This window comes from Platichthys flesus, chromosome 17 (genome assembly GCF_949316205.1).
Source record: "Platichthys flesus chromosome 17, fPlaFle2.1, whole genome shotgun sequence".
In the NCBI taxonomy this organism is placed as follows: domain Eukaryota; kingdom Metazoa; phylum Chordata; class Actinopteri; order Pleuronectiformes; family Pleuronectidae; genus Platichthys; species Platichthys flesus.
Genome location: NC_084961.1, coordinates 2,373,843 through 2,391,197, shown reverse-complemented (window position 1 = coordinate 2,391,197; position 17,355 = coordinate 2,373,843). Strand labels below are relative to the sequence as shown.

The 17,355-nt window shown below is 45.4% G+C and overlaps 1 protein-coding gene across 13 annotated transcripts in view; it reads left to right on the top strand.

Annotated features, from left to right (window-relative positions):
* macf1a (microtubule actin crosslinking factor 1a) overlaps positions 1-17,355 on the top strand; it is a 153,033-nt gene that overhangs the window by 38,047 nt on the left and 97,631 nt on the right. For 12 of the 13 annotated variants that reach the window (XM_062409352.1, XM_062409346.1, XM_062409353.1 and 9 more), the window contains exon 2: positions 15,165-15,226. In XM_062409352.1, the coding sequence (XP_062265336.1) occupies positions 15,165-15,226 (62 nt within the window). Of the gene's footprint in view, positions 1-12,510; positions 12,809-15,164; positions 15,227-17,355 lie in introns of those variants that run through there. The other variant, XM_062409343.1, reaches the window with a different exon arrangement.

Here is a 17,355-nt window from a genome sequence, read left to right as displayed (position 1 = left end):
CACTCACAGACACACACACAGACACACAATTATCCACTGTCTCCACTGTCACACTAACACACAAGTTAACCATCTCTCTGAAACAGCCTGAATTCCTCACGCAAACACACACCTGCCCTCTCTACTACACACACAACGTAACAAATGCACACACAGACAGACACACACACACACACACACACACACACAAGGCCAAGTCCCATAAAAATGAAAGTCAAAGCTTTCCTTGAGTTTCTTTACTGTTCGCTACTTAATACGTTTAACGAGCTGACCTCAGGACAGTTTTACCACAGAGCCATTAAGACCTGAGACAGAGTGAGAGCATTTATCAGAGGGGAGGACAAACTGTTACTGTTTGGAACAGACACGTTTGCACAAGGTGTTTGACTTTGTTTATGTTCCAGCCGATTATAATAATGAGTTTATTCTAGAAGGTATTATGCTCAAGTCTACATTTATTAGTCGTGTAAGGGTTAAAGGAGACCACGTCCTGCTGAATGGAGACGATCATGTGTCCTCTGGAGACGTCGGGTTAGAGAGACAGACGAATGAAAAGAGGTCTCTGATGCCAGGACCTCCACGCCCCCCCCCCCCCCCCCAGTGTCTCCTAATAATCACAGCTTCTTCAGTCGCTCGGGTCAAGTGCCCCAATGAAAGGCCAGAGGAAGGGATGGTGTGGAGGGGGAGGTGGGAGGGGTCCTCCTGCTAATTGAGAGGTATCTATGGCGACGGGAAAAGCTGGGGGTTAACATGAAGAGCCTGGTTGCCGTGGTTGTGTGTCGCTGCCTGTGTTTGTGTGTACTCTTCACATTCTTCATCGCCTCACTTTGTGTCTTCCTCCCGCGGCCTCGGCTTTTCCCACCGGCTGACCTCGTGGTCCGAGGGCTTTTCTTCTTCTTGTTTTCGTCTTTGTCAAAACACTTGAGATATCCTGCTCTTTCGCTGGGCTCACACACACACACACACACACACACACACACACACACACACACACACACAGACACACAACCCTGTGTAGCAGCTGTCATTCATTGTCGTCTCTGTCCTTGTGGAGCAAAGGGAGAAACTAACCGAGCACGAGGAAAAAAGTCAAAATGTGAGACGAGCAGACGAAAGCAAATCACTTGTGTCCAGAATATAATAATATAAATATTAATATAACCACCAGGTGGATTAGGATGAAGTCTTGTTGTATCGTTCATGGTCCCCAGAGGATGAAGTCTGCTGACATCATGCTGATAAACTGAACTAACATGGTGCTGAATGTGTTAACCCTGTTTTTTATTCATTTTATTTTTTGATCCATTTAACAGGAACAGGCCCATTAGGTCACTTTAGGGTAAATTCCCCGGAGCTAACTTGAAACTACAAAGTTTTTCAGTGTGGAATTTTTAATTTTTTAATAGTTTAGACTTTCAAACATCATGAAAGAGAAAAGTTTCTGTGTTTTTACAGAAATTCAGGGACTTTCTCATCAGAGGATCAGTCTGGAGTTCACTTCTCTTTCTTTCTGTTTCCCTCGTCTCCCCCTGTTCTCTTCTCTTTCTGTCTTTCACTTTCAACTCTCCTCTGTTGGTCTCTTGTTTTCCTTCCTGTTGGACTTTGAGCTGTGATCCGTCCTTATCTCGCCCTCAGTAGCAGTGCAGCTGTGTTCACCTGCTGGAGTCTCCCTCACTTTATCTGTCACTGCTTCCTGCTGCGTGGCACCAATTCATCTCAGTTAAAGCTCAACTTATCCTCCTTCCACTCAACAATCCTCTTTTCTCTTGTGGTTTCTATACCTCTCTCTCTCTCTCTCTCTCTCTCTCTCTCTCTCTCTCTCTCTCTCTGGCTCTTCCCTTCTCTTGCTCATTAACCTGTCATTATGTAAGACCCTGAGACTGGATGAGGCTTCTCTTTTCTCACGGGGTCATAAATCTGGCAAAGTCCGTCTCCTCCCTCCTTTCTCACCGTCGATCCCGTGCAGTTCTTCACTCTGACGTCCTGGGTGACAGCTCTTCCTCCTCCTCCTCCTCCTCCTCCTCCACCTCCTCCGTGCATCAAGTTGTGTAGCACGGAGGTTTTTGTTGTTTTTCTCGGCATCTAAATGACCTAAGCTAAGCAGTGATTTCAGGGTTGATGTGTCCATAAACCACGAGAGGTGACATGCCCTCAGTGAAGTCAACACACACAAACGTGACCCTTGACCTTTACCCTGAGGAGGGCGTTGACCGGACAGTCGACACTGAGGTCATCACCACTGGCTGCTCCTGAGCCTGATGGTGAGAATCAGGGAGCAGCAGGAAGAGGTCAGAGGTCACATGGCCTCCCTGCTTCCAGCCTTTAGGGTGGTTCATAAACCAAACTGTGTCATGTCCCATCAGCCATTGAACGGCACCAGTAATGAGTTTAAATAACTTTCCAAAGTGTCATAAGGCCCTGTTCAAATTGATTGATATTTTATCTGATCAGAAGTTGTTGTTATTGTGTCACTTTTCATTCTTGTTTTGTTTATATCTCGATCTTGCAGCTGCGATTTGTTTCTATTATAAACCAGATATCTTCTCATTTGGTCTGTGTCTGTGTGTGTCTGTATCTGTGTGTGTGTCTGTGTGTGTCTCTGTGTGTGTGTGTGACCCAGAGAGAACCGAGCGTAGATTTTAATTTACGTCTTTGTTCTTCACTTTTGTTATGAGGGTGAGAGAGAGGACGGGGGTGGTTCGGCTTTGTTTCCTGAACACAGGAGCTTTTGCACTGTGTGTGTGTTTCAGTTTTTTTGGGTTGTGTTTTCTCGACCAAGTAGGAAACATTGTTGGACTCGTGCAGCAGCATCAGGACCGTGACCCTGTGTGACCTCGTCTGACTCCCAAAGTTTATCAAAGTCCTTTTCTCCTTCGCTCAGAAACCTCTAATTCCCTGAAACGAATCAAACCCCTCAGGATTCAGGGAAGTGTCTTGACTTGATGTTTACAGGTTGATAAGGGACGTGAACCTTTTCTCACGGCGTCGAACACAGATTAGAGGGAAAGGAAACTGTTATCTCTCTCTGAGCTCCCAGTTAAAGCACTGGTCCTGGAAACTACAGCTCTTATCTGACCTCCAGCCGGTCTCAACTCCCCCTTTTTTCATCACTTCATCTCCAATACTCTGCCCCCCCCCACCCCAGTAGTTTGTGCTGTGTGTGTATTTGTGTGCGACCACGAGTCAACGCCTGTTAATCCTTCCATGTTAGTTCACCCGGGGGTCACACTCGTCTATATCCTCTCCTGTTTCATCCTCCTCTCCCGTCCTCTAATCGCTTAATGGCATCTCGGGGTATCACTGTCTGTATGTCTGTCTGTGTGTCTGTCTGTCTGTGTGTGTGTGTGTGTCTGTGTGTGTCTGTCTCTGTGTGGGTGTCTCCTCGCCCTGTTCCTGTCTGCTCTGTGGAACGGGTGCAGCGATCCGTTTAGTTCTCCTGTCAAAACACAAGTTACTTAACAGTCAGCAGTTAGAGCACAAGGAGCTTTTCATGTCTTCACACTGGAGGAGGTGCAGCAGGAGGCAGTGGACGCTCTGCTCTCTGCTCATGAAGCTCCTCAGTTAACTGTCTCCATGAATAAATAATGAAAACCAAATTCATATAACTGTGAGACATGCTCCTCGTTATGTTTATCAATTTGTAGTTTATTAAAAAAAGCCTGTTTCTTTATTGAAGTCCTAATTCTTGGACAGATTTCAACATTTCAAAGATAAAGACGCTCGGCTCGTTCAGGACAGGAGAGCAAACTTTTTAAATAAAACTACATCTCAGATTTTTATTTCTATCTTTCTGTAAATGGCTTTGGAATCTAAACAACTCCTTTGAAATATCACAGATAGAGAGGACATGGTTTCTGCTCTTCAGTTAACTGGAGTGTCAGTTAGGCCATGAGGCCCCCTGCTGTGTGATGATCCTCTCCCGAGTAACAGTCTGAGGCTTATGATGCCAAATCCATTTGTCTGGATGGAGCTGAACTGTGTGTGTGAATGTGTCACTGGCTATGTGAACAACAGTGTGTGTTTTGTGTTGTTTCCTTGGTTGTAATTGTTGTTGCGCTGGTAACTCAAAAGTTCAGTGTGTTGGATTTATTCGTATCTAACGTAAAAAGGTAAAAGCTCCTCTCTCTGGGTTTGTTCGTTGATCACAAACTAACGAAAACATTTAAGAATATAATATTACATTTCAGCCAGTAGATCCTTCACACTGGGTCTTTAATAACACCAGTGAATAGATGCAGACTCAACCAAAGTTTACAGACAACAGGATAAACAACAGTTTACTGGAACTGCAACAAAGAGTGACACCCAACTTTGTTTCTGGAGTTTCCAGCTGAATGAGTTTTATGCTGTAACACTGCTCTGTATCTGGACCCAGGCTGCCCCCTAACTGCAGAGTTCAGTACTGCAGCAGAGAGGAGTTGAGCTCCAAAGTTTGGATGCATTTCAAAGTGGCTCCAACTTCCTCTGCAGACGATGAATCAACTGTTTATCCTTGTTCTGCAAACAGAATCACATCTGCACCACTCTCACTGTCTCATGATGCTAGAGGACGTTTCAGTGGCTGAACACTAGATCTCCAGGTTCCTCTCTTTACTGTGTGTGTCTGTGTGTGTCTGTGTGTGTGTACTTTGGAAAGTATTTTCTTCCTCTCGTCCACATCCGCCTTGCTCCGCTCTCCCACTATGTCAGAAACCTCCTGGTACTGAAGTCTGGACGTCGGGTCAGGACTCTGGCGTCCGGCTCGGTTTCCAGACAGGAAGTGTTTCTGCTGCAGCTCTTTGACGGAGAGGTTAGAGGTCACGCAGCTGCTGGGGGACAGTGATGATGATGATGATGTCACGGTCACATGCACACGCAGCTGTGTGCTGACTCTGAATAGACGTTTTACTCACAGATAAAAAAGCACAGAGTTACACAACAAGTCTTTATCTGGTGAGCGGATTCCAAACAAGAGCGAATCTCTTTAAAAACACTGATGTAGTTCTGTTAGAGTTTAAGATCGACCATAAGAAAGATGGTCGCACACGTGAAGCTGATATGAAACGTGGAGGTCGTGGAGTTCAGTCACAGCAGACAGGAAGTGGACGGATCACAGAGGAGGAGAGAACAGTGATTTTTATTTTTGTCTCTATGCTGACATTTCGAGTCCAAGGTTAGAGGATTCATCACTCTGTCCTCTTTCCTCATCCTGCTCTCTCTCTCTCTCTCTCTCTCTCTCTCTCTCTCTCTCCTTCATCAACACATCTTCTTTCTTGTTTCCTCCTGCAGTTGGCATCACACGTACACTCAGCTGTTAAATAGGTTTTAAATAGGCTGTTGTTTGAGAGTTTTTGACTTCTGTGTTTTTTCAGTAAAGCATGATTGTCTCGTGTGGTTGACGTGCTGCGTGTTTCCATATGATTTATGGATCTGATGCATCGCTCGGTGTGTGAGGGGAGAGATGAGGTCGGAGGGGGGGGGGGGGGGGGGGCCCCTCGTCTCTGGGTAAACCCACGATTCTGCTTCAGCCCTTCATCAACATGTTTTCCCTGCTCCCTCCTGCAGGATGAAGGTTTGTGTGTCAGGGTGACCTTGGCCGTGTCCAGGCCGTCTGTGTTAAAAGATGCTGACTGGGAGAACTGAGCTGTACTGGGAGGGTTGGGGGGGAGGGAGCAGGAGACAGGCTGCAGCATTAATCACACAATAGGAAGCAGCGTATAGACCAGAGGAATAATACAAGAGAGATCCACATGATTTGATTCTATGTAAGAAGGTTTTTCTGATAAAGGCAGAAGCAGAGACGGTGGAGACATCAGTTACACGGGGGGGGGGGTGTGTGTGTGTGTGTGTGTGTCTGTGTGTGTGTCTGTGTCTGTGTGAGATTCCTCCCTCTGATATCTGAGTGAAAAGACTCATTCACTCACCAACACAAACAGCTGATGGAGAAGCTTTACAATAACTCTGCAGTTTCTCTCCTCCTCTCTCTTCCATCTCCAGTCTCATCCCTCCATCTTTCTTCTTCTCCTTCTCATCCCCCCCTCTCGTGTTATCGGCTCATAGTGTAGTCTGACATCAGCCTCGGGCTTGATTACACCCTGGTTGTAGCTGTGTGTGTGTGTGTGTGTGTGTGTGTGTGTGTGTGTGTGTGTGTGTTGGTAAGGTTTACAGACGCAGCATTTTCTACATGTCAGGGGGGGACGGTGCTTGACATCGGACCCCTGACCCCTGACCTCTTGACCTCTTGACACTAAGCGAACACACACACTGCACAGAGGCACATACACAGTAGCAGCCTCTAATTCAACCAGAGTCACATGTGAGAGGAGGAAACGAGACACGTGCTGTGAGGGATTTTAATGCATAAAGGAAAAGTCTTTAAATTAAGAGAAATTGAATTCTATTGTGTAGAATCGAACATAGATGTGGCTACAAGTAGAACATTCAAATATCTATCTCTATTGAGGTTTTAAAAATGATTTGAAAACTCAATAGTTGAAGGAAGAGTACATATTGTGGCTCCTCTGTTTGTGGAAGGTGATAAAACACCACGTCTGACGAGTGGATCAATAAAGCTGCTGTCGGATACCAGGCACAGTGTGTTCACTGGGAGGCTGCTGCTGGTTTGTGTCACACATGTTGGTCTCTCCTGCCCCACAGTGGCAGCAACACAGATGTGTGTAGTTGTTCAATTTGTCTCTTGTCACTTTTAACTTTGTTTCTCTGTGTTTCCTCTTTTCTTGTCTCAATCACTGTTTTCATTCTGATTTCCATGTTTTTATTTCATTTAAAAAACTGTTAATTATCTTAGTTAATTATTCTTTTATTCATGAATACAGCCCACTGTGGTCAAAGATATGTTTTTGTTTGTTTCCGGAGCTGTGTCCTGTTCTCTTTTTTGTTTTAGAGACAAATATTGGTATTTTACACAGAGGTCATCTTTGGCCAGAAAGGATTGTGGGTAATTCAGTTGTGTTGCATTAGGAAACAAGCAGCTGAGTCACACTGTGGAAAACTCTGGATCAACAGCTGGCGTCTGCATCACGTCTCCATTACCTCATGTGATCTGGTATTTGTGATGATCAGGATGTGACTGACAGGATAGAACCATCACTGGCTTCCCAGTTCACCAGGGACTGGTTCCAACACTGCTTCATATTTACAGTCTCTTATCATATTAGTCTGATGAATGTGAATTAAATAGATGATTTAAAAAGACCATGACAGTGAGCTGAGGTTTATCCCCGCCGCCCTGACAGGGATGAAATGTCACGTCAGTTTTTGTTGTGTATTGTTTTTGTGTTGCTATAGGACTAAAATGTCAGTGGATTACATTTCAGAGTGAGGTGATAACTTGTCTACACACACATACACACACAGACACACAAACACACACAGGAATCTCTGCAAGGTGAGACCCCCCCCCCCCCCGCCTTCGAGTCTGCAGCTTGAATCATGCTGAATCATGTGTCTGTCTAAAACATATGCACACACACACACACACTCGCACACACACAGACACACAACAATGACTTTTGGTTAATGGCCTCCTCTGACACTTCTGAACACGTCGTCAAAGTCGGCAATCGTTCAAAGATAGCCGTGAATAAATATCACAGACAGGATGCATTGCTCACTCATAGCAACAGAGATAAACACACACACACACACACACACACACACACACACACACACACCACAAACTGCTGCCAACACATTGACATTACATTTTTATGCAAATGCAAATGAAGTTGCTGGGAAACGCATAAAAACAATTGTCGAAAATCATAAAAGGCCAAACTAGAAATACACCTGACATTCAGAGGAAGATGAACATGAGGGTATTTCCCGTGTGGTGAGAGTCAGGCAACCACACAGACACACACAGACACACACACAAACACACACTCCCATTTCCGTCTGTTTAGCCTCATTTAATTATTTTACCGGTTTTCTAACGGTGCACAGAGCAGCGGCTTCAGTCTGCTCGCTTGTTTCAGGGGATTGGAATTCACTGCCAGAGTGTCGGAGGGCGAGCTGCATTGAAAATGAGAGAGAGAGAGAGAGAGAAAGAGAGAGGAGGGGGGTAAAGAGGGAGGGCATGTGAATGGAGAGAAGGACTTAGAAGTTGTTCAGCTGCAGCAGTTAATGGACTGAAACAGAGAAAGAGAGATGCTGTGGAAATTATAGTTTTAGAAACTACAGAGCGGTTTTCAGTGAAACGAGACAGATCCTTAAACCGACTGGAAAATCTCTCCATCATGGATGACGCCGGCTTTTAGACTTGAGACCCTGAGACCAAAACTTTTTCTCTCTCGGTTTATACTCGTGGACTTTTCAGAAGTAGAGACCAGTTGCTCGTCCCGTGTGGACGTTTCTGTGGGAGGACATGGACTTTCTGAGCGACCCGGCAGTGATCACTCCCATCCTGGTTGTGACCTTTCACATCCTCACAGCCGCTGGACTTTGGTTTTACCGTCGCCGCCGCGTTCCCACGTTTCAACAAGGTAAACTAACCTCACACGTTTCCCTCCAGCTGAAGAGCAAAAGGATCATTTGTTCCTCCTCAGTTTCCTCTCTCCTCTTCTGCTGTAACCTATCTCCGGCAAAGAGGAGGTGACGATTGGACATCAGCTCCATGCGCTTCCTGTTTAAACCACACCCCTCCTGCGATGTCATATATCGAACTGATCACCAGCTCGTCTGTTTGCACGTCAGCCTCTTCTCCTCTATTGAGTTCATTCAGCTCAGTGTGTGCAGTGTGCAGCGTGAGGTTGAAGCGTTACCAGCACGTTGCAGCGTCTATTTTAGTAAAAGTGGAATGTAAAGAGACTCGTGCTGCCGTGAGGATCAGGTTCCTTTCTCCTGGTTCCAGCTCCTGAGACACCTTCTTAATGCTCTTCTGTTCTTCAGGACTTAATAAAGTGTCTCATCAGCCTCGGCTCCATGAGTCAGAGCAGCCGAATCCTCCATATTTGGCTCTTTGTAGAGAGAGGCTGTTGCATTTCATGGGCCTTTGACTCACGTTGTCACATTCATGTAACTCAACCTGCAGACTACAGTGTGTGTGTGTCTCTGTGTGTGTGTGTGTGTGTTTATGACATCATACTCTTCACTAAACAACGAGCTGCTGTGCTGCCAGTAAGCTGCTCAGTCCAGTCATGGGTCTCATTATTCAAAGCTAATGGTAAACACTCAGAATTAAACAGATTCCAGTTGTTGTTTTAGCGCGATACATACGATGAAATGTGTTTTTTTTTTGCGATTGTAAAAGTTCTGCAAAGTTTAAAAAGTCGGGATGGAGCCTTAAAGAAACAGACCGGATATAAACCCTGGTACAAATAACCAGTGTGTACCTCTGGGCCTGTGTACTGGGTTTATTATCTAACTACTTTGACCTGGTGCTTTATTCCGACCTTTGAACTTGTGCCCAGTAGCACTTGTACCCAGTAGGTGATCTGTGGAGCTTGTGTTGGTTCAGCTCCGTCTCCCACTGGAAAGAGTGGAGCCCAGTTCTAGATGAGTCCTCACAGGTGGAGGAGGCATCTGGTCCCTGACACGTGTGTTTAATCTGATCTGAGTGCAGCCACCGGGGCTCGGCCTCACCAGGGGAGAAATAACCTGACGTGACAGTGCAGATCGATGAGGCGGATCGATAGAGAGAGGGCAGCAGAGGGAAGTGATGGAGTCGTGTTTACAAAGTGTTAGAGGAACATGAACGAGTTGAATGGGAGCAGAAATGAATGAGGAGACAAATACTGTGGAGGGAATAAGTGTCACCAGGAAACTTCAATATTCAAAACCTGAGAAACAATCAAAAAGTTCTGTTCAGTGAGCACAGAACCTTTATATTGATAATAATGTTATCACTACTGCTCTGATTAATATTGCATGTAATCCACTGGTCACAGGAGGGAGCTGTCCCTATTAGACTTTTCTCCAGGATGCTTGCTGCTATGTGCCGTGTCCTTTGGTACTTTTTGCTGAAGCTCATATTTAATATTTTTGGGGTGTTTCCATAACTTTAACATGTGACCTCATGTCCTCTGGTTGATTAAATACTGTCTGTGTGGCTCTCATAATGAGTGAATGGTTTCAGAGACGTGTCCATGAGACTGATTCTGAGACCGGATTTCACTAACGAGTCAAACTCTCGTGTTTACTGGCTTGTTTGATCTCGTCTCTTAGTTGCAGACGAGCAAGTGATGTTTAACACAACTGCAGTGTGTGTGTGTGTGTGTGCGAGAGTGTGTGAGTGTGGTTGTGTGTGACACTGTGGTCTTATTTTCTCTTGACACAGGAAACACGCTGGTAGCCCAAGCTTGACAGGGTGTGGAGCTTTATACAATGAATGTGGTAAAAAATCCACACCTGTAAATTCTGGTGGTTTCCACTTGAACAGTTGAAACTACTAAACTTTAAATTTGGATCATGAGCCATTTAAGCCTTCAGGTGTGTCACTGTCCTGCAGGTGGGCAGATTGAATCTGATCTTAATCTGATGGTGGGGGTTTGAAACCTACTGGACAGATGGCGAGTGAGTAACTGGGACATAGTGTCCACGAGCAGGGGAAAGAGAAAGTCTGGATATGTGAGATTTAAAAGAGGGATTTAGGGAACAAATTCAAATGTTGTCTCTTTCACTCTGTGGATTTCTGCAGATCTGAGCTTTACAAACATTTAGTTTTCAGTGTTTGTCACAGTGAGAGAAAAATGAGAGAATGGTGCCATCCTCCGAATGTCACCAGAGAGAGAGAGCGAGAGAGAAAGAGAGAGGGGGGGGGGGATAAACCCTGGGAGTCTCTCGGGCTGAAAGAGAAACTCAAATAGAAAGTGAAATAGGAGGAAGATGAAGGAACAGCAGAGGCAAAGAAGGACAGAGAAACATCCCTCCCACTTTGGGTTTTAATTGAATCACACGAGCAGGAAACCAGAAGACCGGAAGACGGGACCGGAGAAAGGGAGAGCGAGAGAGATTAGAAGTGATAACGGGAGAGAAGGAGGGAGCGAGGGATAAGCACGCATGTCTGGTATTAGAGGAGTAAGCTGCGTCTGGTATTTTTAGTGTTGACGGTCCCTTACAAATGGAAAGAAAGGAGACGGTGGAAGAGAAGAGGAGAGGAAGAATCTGAAGGCAGGAGGGAGCAGAGAAGAGGAGGACAGAGAAGAAGGAGGAGGGAGCAGAGAAGAGGAGGACAGAGAAGAAGGAGGAGGGAGCAGAGAAGAGGAGGACAGAGAAGAAGGAGGAGGGAGCAGAGAAGAGGAGGACAGAGAAGAAGGAGGGATGGACGGGAAGGAGTGACGCTGCCTGTGGACTGAGGAAGAGGAGGAGCTTGTGTTGCTCAGTTTGTTGTGGCTGCATCGTGTGAGTCACTGTCTCTTACCTGGTCAGGTGTTTGTGTACCTGGTCACTTGACCTCACCAGGACTCACTGTTTGACTCCGTGACCACAGCTTTTAGTTTGTGCTGAGTCATTGTTTATTCTAAAGAGACGACAGTGCAGAAACTATTCAGAGCTGCGTTGGCGTGGTCATGGAGCTATTTTGAGAGAAGAATGGAAATCTGCCTCAAGTCTGTTGTTCACTGCTAACGACTCGTTGTGCGATTCTTTGTGTACGTCACCTCTCCTCCCCATCACACACACAGACACACAACCGCACTAATGACACAAACGACTCTTGTTCTGATGCTTTAAGAGAAGTCCAGCTGTCGATTCTCAGCCTCAGCTTCTGTCTCATCCTCACTGTTCTTTAGAAAGCAGCAGATCTAAATCCTGCTGTTTTCTTTTGTGCATAAGAAACCTGTGAAGTGTGCGTTCACCTCTTCAGGAGGATAAATGTGATAAAAGGTGTAAAAGGCAACGAAGCCGAGATACCAGCTCTAGTAGAAGTGTGTGTGTGTTTCCAAAACAAGCTTCAGTCGTCTAAAGAAGACTCAAGTGGATTACATAATCATAGACGGCCATGGCCTGGATCTTCATATCTTACAGAGAATATCTCAACGAGCCTCAGTTCCTCCTGCACATCAGCACTTCCTCCTGTTCCGCTCTGTGACAAGAAAAGGAAAAAAAAAGAACTGCCTCAAACTGTGGATTTACTTCACATCAACGCACGGTCCCCTCCGGGCACTGAACCAGAAACAAGAGCTGGTGTCAATGACAGCAAGGGGAGCTGCTTACCTCCACAGAGCGAATCACCTCAGACACAACGCAGATACACAGAGCAGCCACCCTGCAGCTCTGCACAGAGCGTCGGCTGGGGTCTGAGCACAGAGAGCGAGCCAGCAAGTGACACAGAGAGAGAGAGAGAGGGAGAGAGGGAGGGACAGAGCGACAGAGCGAGTGCACCACTGACTGGTGAGTTTGAAGAAGTGAAGTGAGGAGGGAGGAAGCAGCGAAGGAGGGAGGGAGGGAGGGAGGCCGTCCTTCTTGGAACAAAGAGGGAGGAGCTTCCACTGACTTTGACACACACGTGTGAGAGCTGCTGCTGCTGGGAGAGAGAGAGGGTAAAGAGAGAGAGAGAGAGAGAGAGAGAGAGAGGCCGGTGGAGAGAGGCCGATCATGGCAGCGATCGGGGAGAGAGGGAAACGGGTGAGACCGAACCAGCAGGGAGAGAAGACACCCCTCTAACTGGTGGTACTGGCCAGCGTCCTCCTGGTGGCTCACGTCCTGGATACGTCTCTCCTCTACCACAATAACCAGTGTGTTGGATCATGAACCAGTATGAAGTGAGGGTGTGATCCCAGGAGGAGGACACAGAGCTGGACTATGTGGCCTGACTACAGGAGTGAATGTCAACTCAATGCTCACCTGTACTCGCTCATGTGCTGTGCAGGTCAGTGTCTGAACAATGTGTGGGTGTGTGTGAACGACCACAGAGTGTGTGTGTGTGTGTAGAGAGTAGTTGTTCACGCCGGTTGTGTACATGCTGCCGGTGTGTGGAGCGACTCATGTCAACACGTGCTCCACTGTGTGTTTGAACAGTTCCCATTTGTGCACATGCTGGTGACAACAGTTATTCTAAATGTGGTCGCCATTAATCATTGTGGGTGTTTTTGTGTGTGTGTTTGTGTGACCAGGGGTGTGTGCACGTCTTAACAATGGCCACCTCTGTAGATGAGTGAATGAATGAACGCCTCTCTGTAGCTGTCACTCTCACATTCCTCCTGTCATGTCCCCAGTTTTTCACATTTTAGATTTATATCTCTCATTACAACATTTAAACAAACCCAACAAGTCCTAACATGGTAAATCATTAACAGTCAACTGATACAGGTGTTTGTGTGTGTGGGTGTGTGTGTGTGTGTGAGTGAGTGTGTGTGGGTGTGTGAGACCTATAACAAGTCAAAGCCTGAGTGTTTCCTCTGGGTTAACTAGCTCATCTACCCGGGCAGGTTTGGGAAGCGAGGCGTGTTGCAGTGGTGAAACTATTCAGCAAGAGCATGTTGAAATATCAGTTCTCTGCCAGGGGCTTGACCTCTGTGTAAACCCCTTTTTGTGTCTGTGTGTGTGTGTGTTGTGCAGTGCTGAGATTGACCCGGAGTTTTATCCAGTCCAGATATTTCACCCACTAAATCCTAAATCCAGTTTCCTCTGTGGAAGTCCTCTCTACTCACGGAGCTCGACATTAGCAGTTGTCGGAGTTGTTGTGTGGAAATCTATCAGTGTGTGTGTGTTTGTGTTTGTGTGTGAGCGTCTGTGTGTGTCTGTGAGTGGGTGTGTGAGAAAATAAAAGAGAGATAACAGAGTCTCTGAAGGAGGAAGTGATACTGTTGATACACTTGGCCTCTCTCCCTCGTGGCTTCACCGTGGCAGCTGATACACAACAGGCAGGAGGGGGATGTACCTGCTGCACGCCGGCTTCTGATTGGCTGAAACTGAATCTGGAGGGAAAATCCTGTCTGGTTTTGATATGAGAACTCGTCACTTAACATGAACAGACTAATATATAATAATATACTATAATTATATTTAACATATGTATCAAATAAGTTCAGGGAAGGTTATGTAATTTATGGTGGCAGAATAATGGCTTTTTATAAGATTAGTAAAATGAGATCAGAGTCATGATGAGATTTGGCTGTTTAATAATTTGGTCGTGAGAATTTAAACCGTTTAAATGATAAGATGATTAATAAACAGTCAGATGACAGTTTAATCATCAATTAATTGATAATAAAAATTAAGAGTATAACTCTGAGGGGTGTTTTCTTTCATTATTTACACATTTTATTGGTTAATTAATGGAAAAGTAACTGGCAGATTAATGTATTGATGATTTCTGGCTTCTTTACCTTGTTGTCACTTTTGAGGAAGTTTTATAAATATTGAAAATTCTCTCATTTCTGTCGTACTTTGCATAATCCTACATTTGATTGATTATTGTCTTAAAAGTCTTAAATTAAACCTGTAGAACCTCTGGTGTCAGAGGAAGCTTCCCTCTCCCTCCACCAGGAAGTCAGATATTCAACAGAATGGCGGGAAGGGAAAGAGAGAGGGTCTGTGTTTTCTCTCAGACAGACTGATATGAGCCTGGAGAGGAAGAGAGGCTCCATCAGTGAGGAAGAGGAGGAGGAGGAGGTGGTGGTGGTTGTGGTAGATAACACAGTAGTGGCCCAGCATCAGGCTCTATTCCTGGCCTGGCTGCCTCACTCCTCTGGCCCGTGGTGGACTGGCTAAAGAATCACACCTCAGCTCCGGACTCACACGGAAACTTTTACAAAGACAAACGAGAACTGGTCTGAGAGCAGAAACACACAATCAGCAACATGTTGGGTAACAAGAGAGAAGGAGTTAAATGTCGTCAAAGTGAAACAACCCAGCGGTGATGGACTCGAGGTGTGTGAGGTCACAAGAGGTCAACCTGCCTTCGTGTTTAACATCAGGTCATAAACGGCTTATTCTCCACTCTGAGAGATAAGACACGTGTAATAACACCCGAGAACACAAAGTCCTCCAGTTTCCAGTTTGTCTTATTGGTTTGATGAAGTGTGTGAGTGAAGAACTGGGTCTTTTCTACGTAGACTTATTCTGTATCCTTCCTGTCTGTTGTCAGTAAACCCTCAGAGACTCGGGTCCTCTCCTCTCCTCTCCTGAGCTGGATCTGTGTACAGATGCTTATGAGCGAGTGGATTTCAGATGATGTTATTAATCTCCCTTCCCTTTTCTCTCCTCTTCTGTTTCTCCTCCAGACGAGCGGGACAGGGTGCAGAAGAAAACCTTCACAAAATGGATCAACAAGCATCTCATCAAGGTCTGTGTCTGTTCTGTGTGTCTGTGTAAATGCAGATCTTGACCTCGACCTCGACCTTGCTCTGTGTGTTTAGTCCCACTCACTGAACGTTGGGTATATTACCCATAATCCTCGGCCTCCTGAACCAGAGGACTTGTAGTTTCTGACCTTTTGATCCTTGACAGAGTCGATGACCCTCAAAGGTCTCAGCTCATAAAGGAGCTGTGTCTTAAACCTTAAATTGAATGTGAGTTAACTTCCTGCTGCTGTAAAAGAATAAGAAAATCAAGTGAGTGAAATAAACAAACTCATATTTAAAAGACTATTTATTAAACTTCCTGCAGCTCGGTTTCAAGCGTCTGTCCAGTTTCCTTCTTCCCTGTGAGAAACGCCTCTGAGGTTCCAGGATGTTTAATCTCTCTCCTCCGTCTGGCAGCGCTCACACGTCCGTCCTGTTTAGTGGTAAATAAAAACGAATGTGTGTCAGGAGTAAATATTTAATGGTGATATTGAATTAAAGAAATTGTTTACTGGAATGCAGATGTTAAATAATAGATTGTTTAGGGAGGATCTCAATTGCTGCGTCGATAAAGAAACATCAGAGGAGATTGATTCTGAACGAGCAGCTGCATAAAGACCTCATCTGTTTAAATACCTGCAGCTGTGTGTGTGTGTGTGTGTGTGTGTGTGTCTGCCCTGCACCGTGCACAACACATCACGTCAACATCAGTTAAAACGCTGACTCACTGATATCTGTGAGTGTGTGGACTATGGTGCAACATAAAAAATACAGATCTAGCAGATTTACACGTGATTTCTGCTGCTGTTTGAAAAATAGAAACATAAATCTGTATCTGACATTATGCAGATTAAGTTTATATGTTTCTAGAATAGTTTTAAATCTGTGTCCAAGGGAATGTGAGGGATTTACGGGGCGGCTTGGCCTGAGTGGAGGTTTGTGCTCTGCTCCTCTAGTTGTGTCAGACTGTAACTGTAGATGTTTTCAAAGACAGCTGCTTGTGTGCATATACTCCATCATATCCATAATGTATAGTATATATACCTTCTGTCACACCTGCTCTGGCTGTGTGGAGAGAATGTGGGGAATGTCTGTCACGTGAGGGAACTGACCCCATAACTCTGGAGCAACTGTCGTCACAGCCTGTGGATGAAACTCTATCAGCTGCCAGAGCCTCAGCAGCTCTACATGTGGGTCACAGGTGAAGACACACAACTGCTGGGCTTGAACATTGAAGCGAGTCAATGGACAGAATATCAAATGGCTCGAGTTATTTCTTTGAGCCTCAAATATCAAGAACATCTGCTTTCCAATGTTGTGAGTTGTAAATATTTGCTTGGTCATCTTTGTTAAAGGACATGTTTAGGTTCTGGATCTTTTGATTGGACCAAACCAAAAATATGAACATGTTCAAATTGGATTTTTGGAATTGTGAAAGACAGTTTTCACTTTGTTTGGTGACATTAACTTTCCCAGACACTCTGGCAGAGCTGCGTTAATTAAGTAGAGGGACAAACTTCAGGGTTGTGCAGAAACAAGAGGATGAGTCTGACTCCATCAGCTGGAATTCAAAGGCAAACAGAGAGAAGCAGAGCTGAGGTGGTAACCAGGAAGGAAAACATCAAAACAAAAGAAAAGGAATCTCATGTTACGTAAAGAAGATTCAAAGACAAAGACAAAGTGAGACTCTTTGAACTGAGCTTCCTATCGGGTGACAGTGTTTGCTCTGTTGGACGACTGGTATGTTCTCTAGCTGCTCAGGTGTGCAGGGTGTTAACAGGTGTGTGTCCTTGCAGTGCAAACACAGGGCCAGTATAAACAATGTGGCCTCCCAGTGACCTGCTGACGTGCACTGACATCTCCAGAGAGCTTATTGACTCAGTGTGGATCCTGGAGATGAAGAAGAAGAAGAAGTCAGGAGGAAATAACTTCTCAGTCCCTTGTGTTGGCTTCACATTCCTGAAACCGGTCTTTTTCAATCACAGTCTGATCTGACACTGGTTTGACATTATACACCAGTAGAATCCTCATGGTTTCTAAGCCCTGTGTGACAGGAGCTTGTTGTGTCAGGACCAGTTATTACAGTAAATCCTCTTAGTCATCAACAACCTCGGTGTCCTAATGAAATACT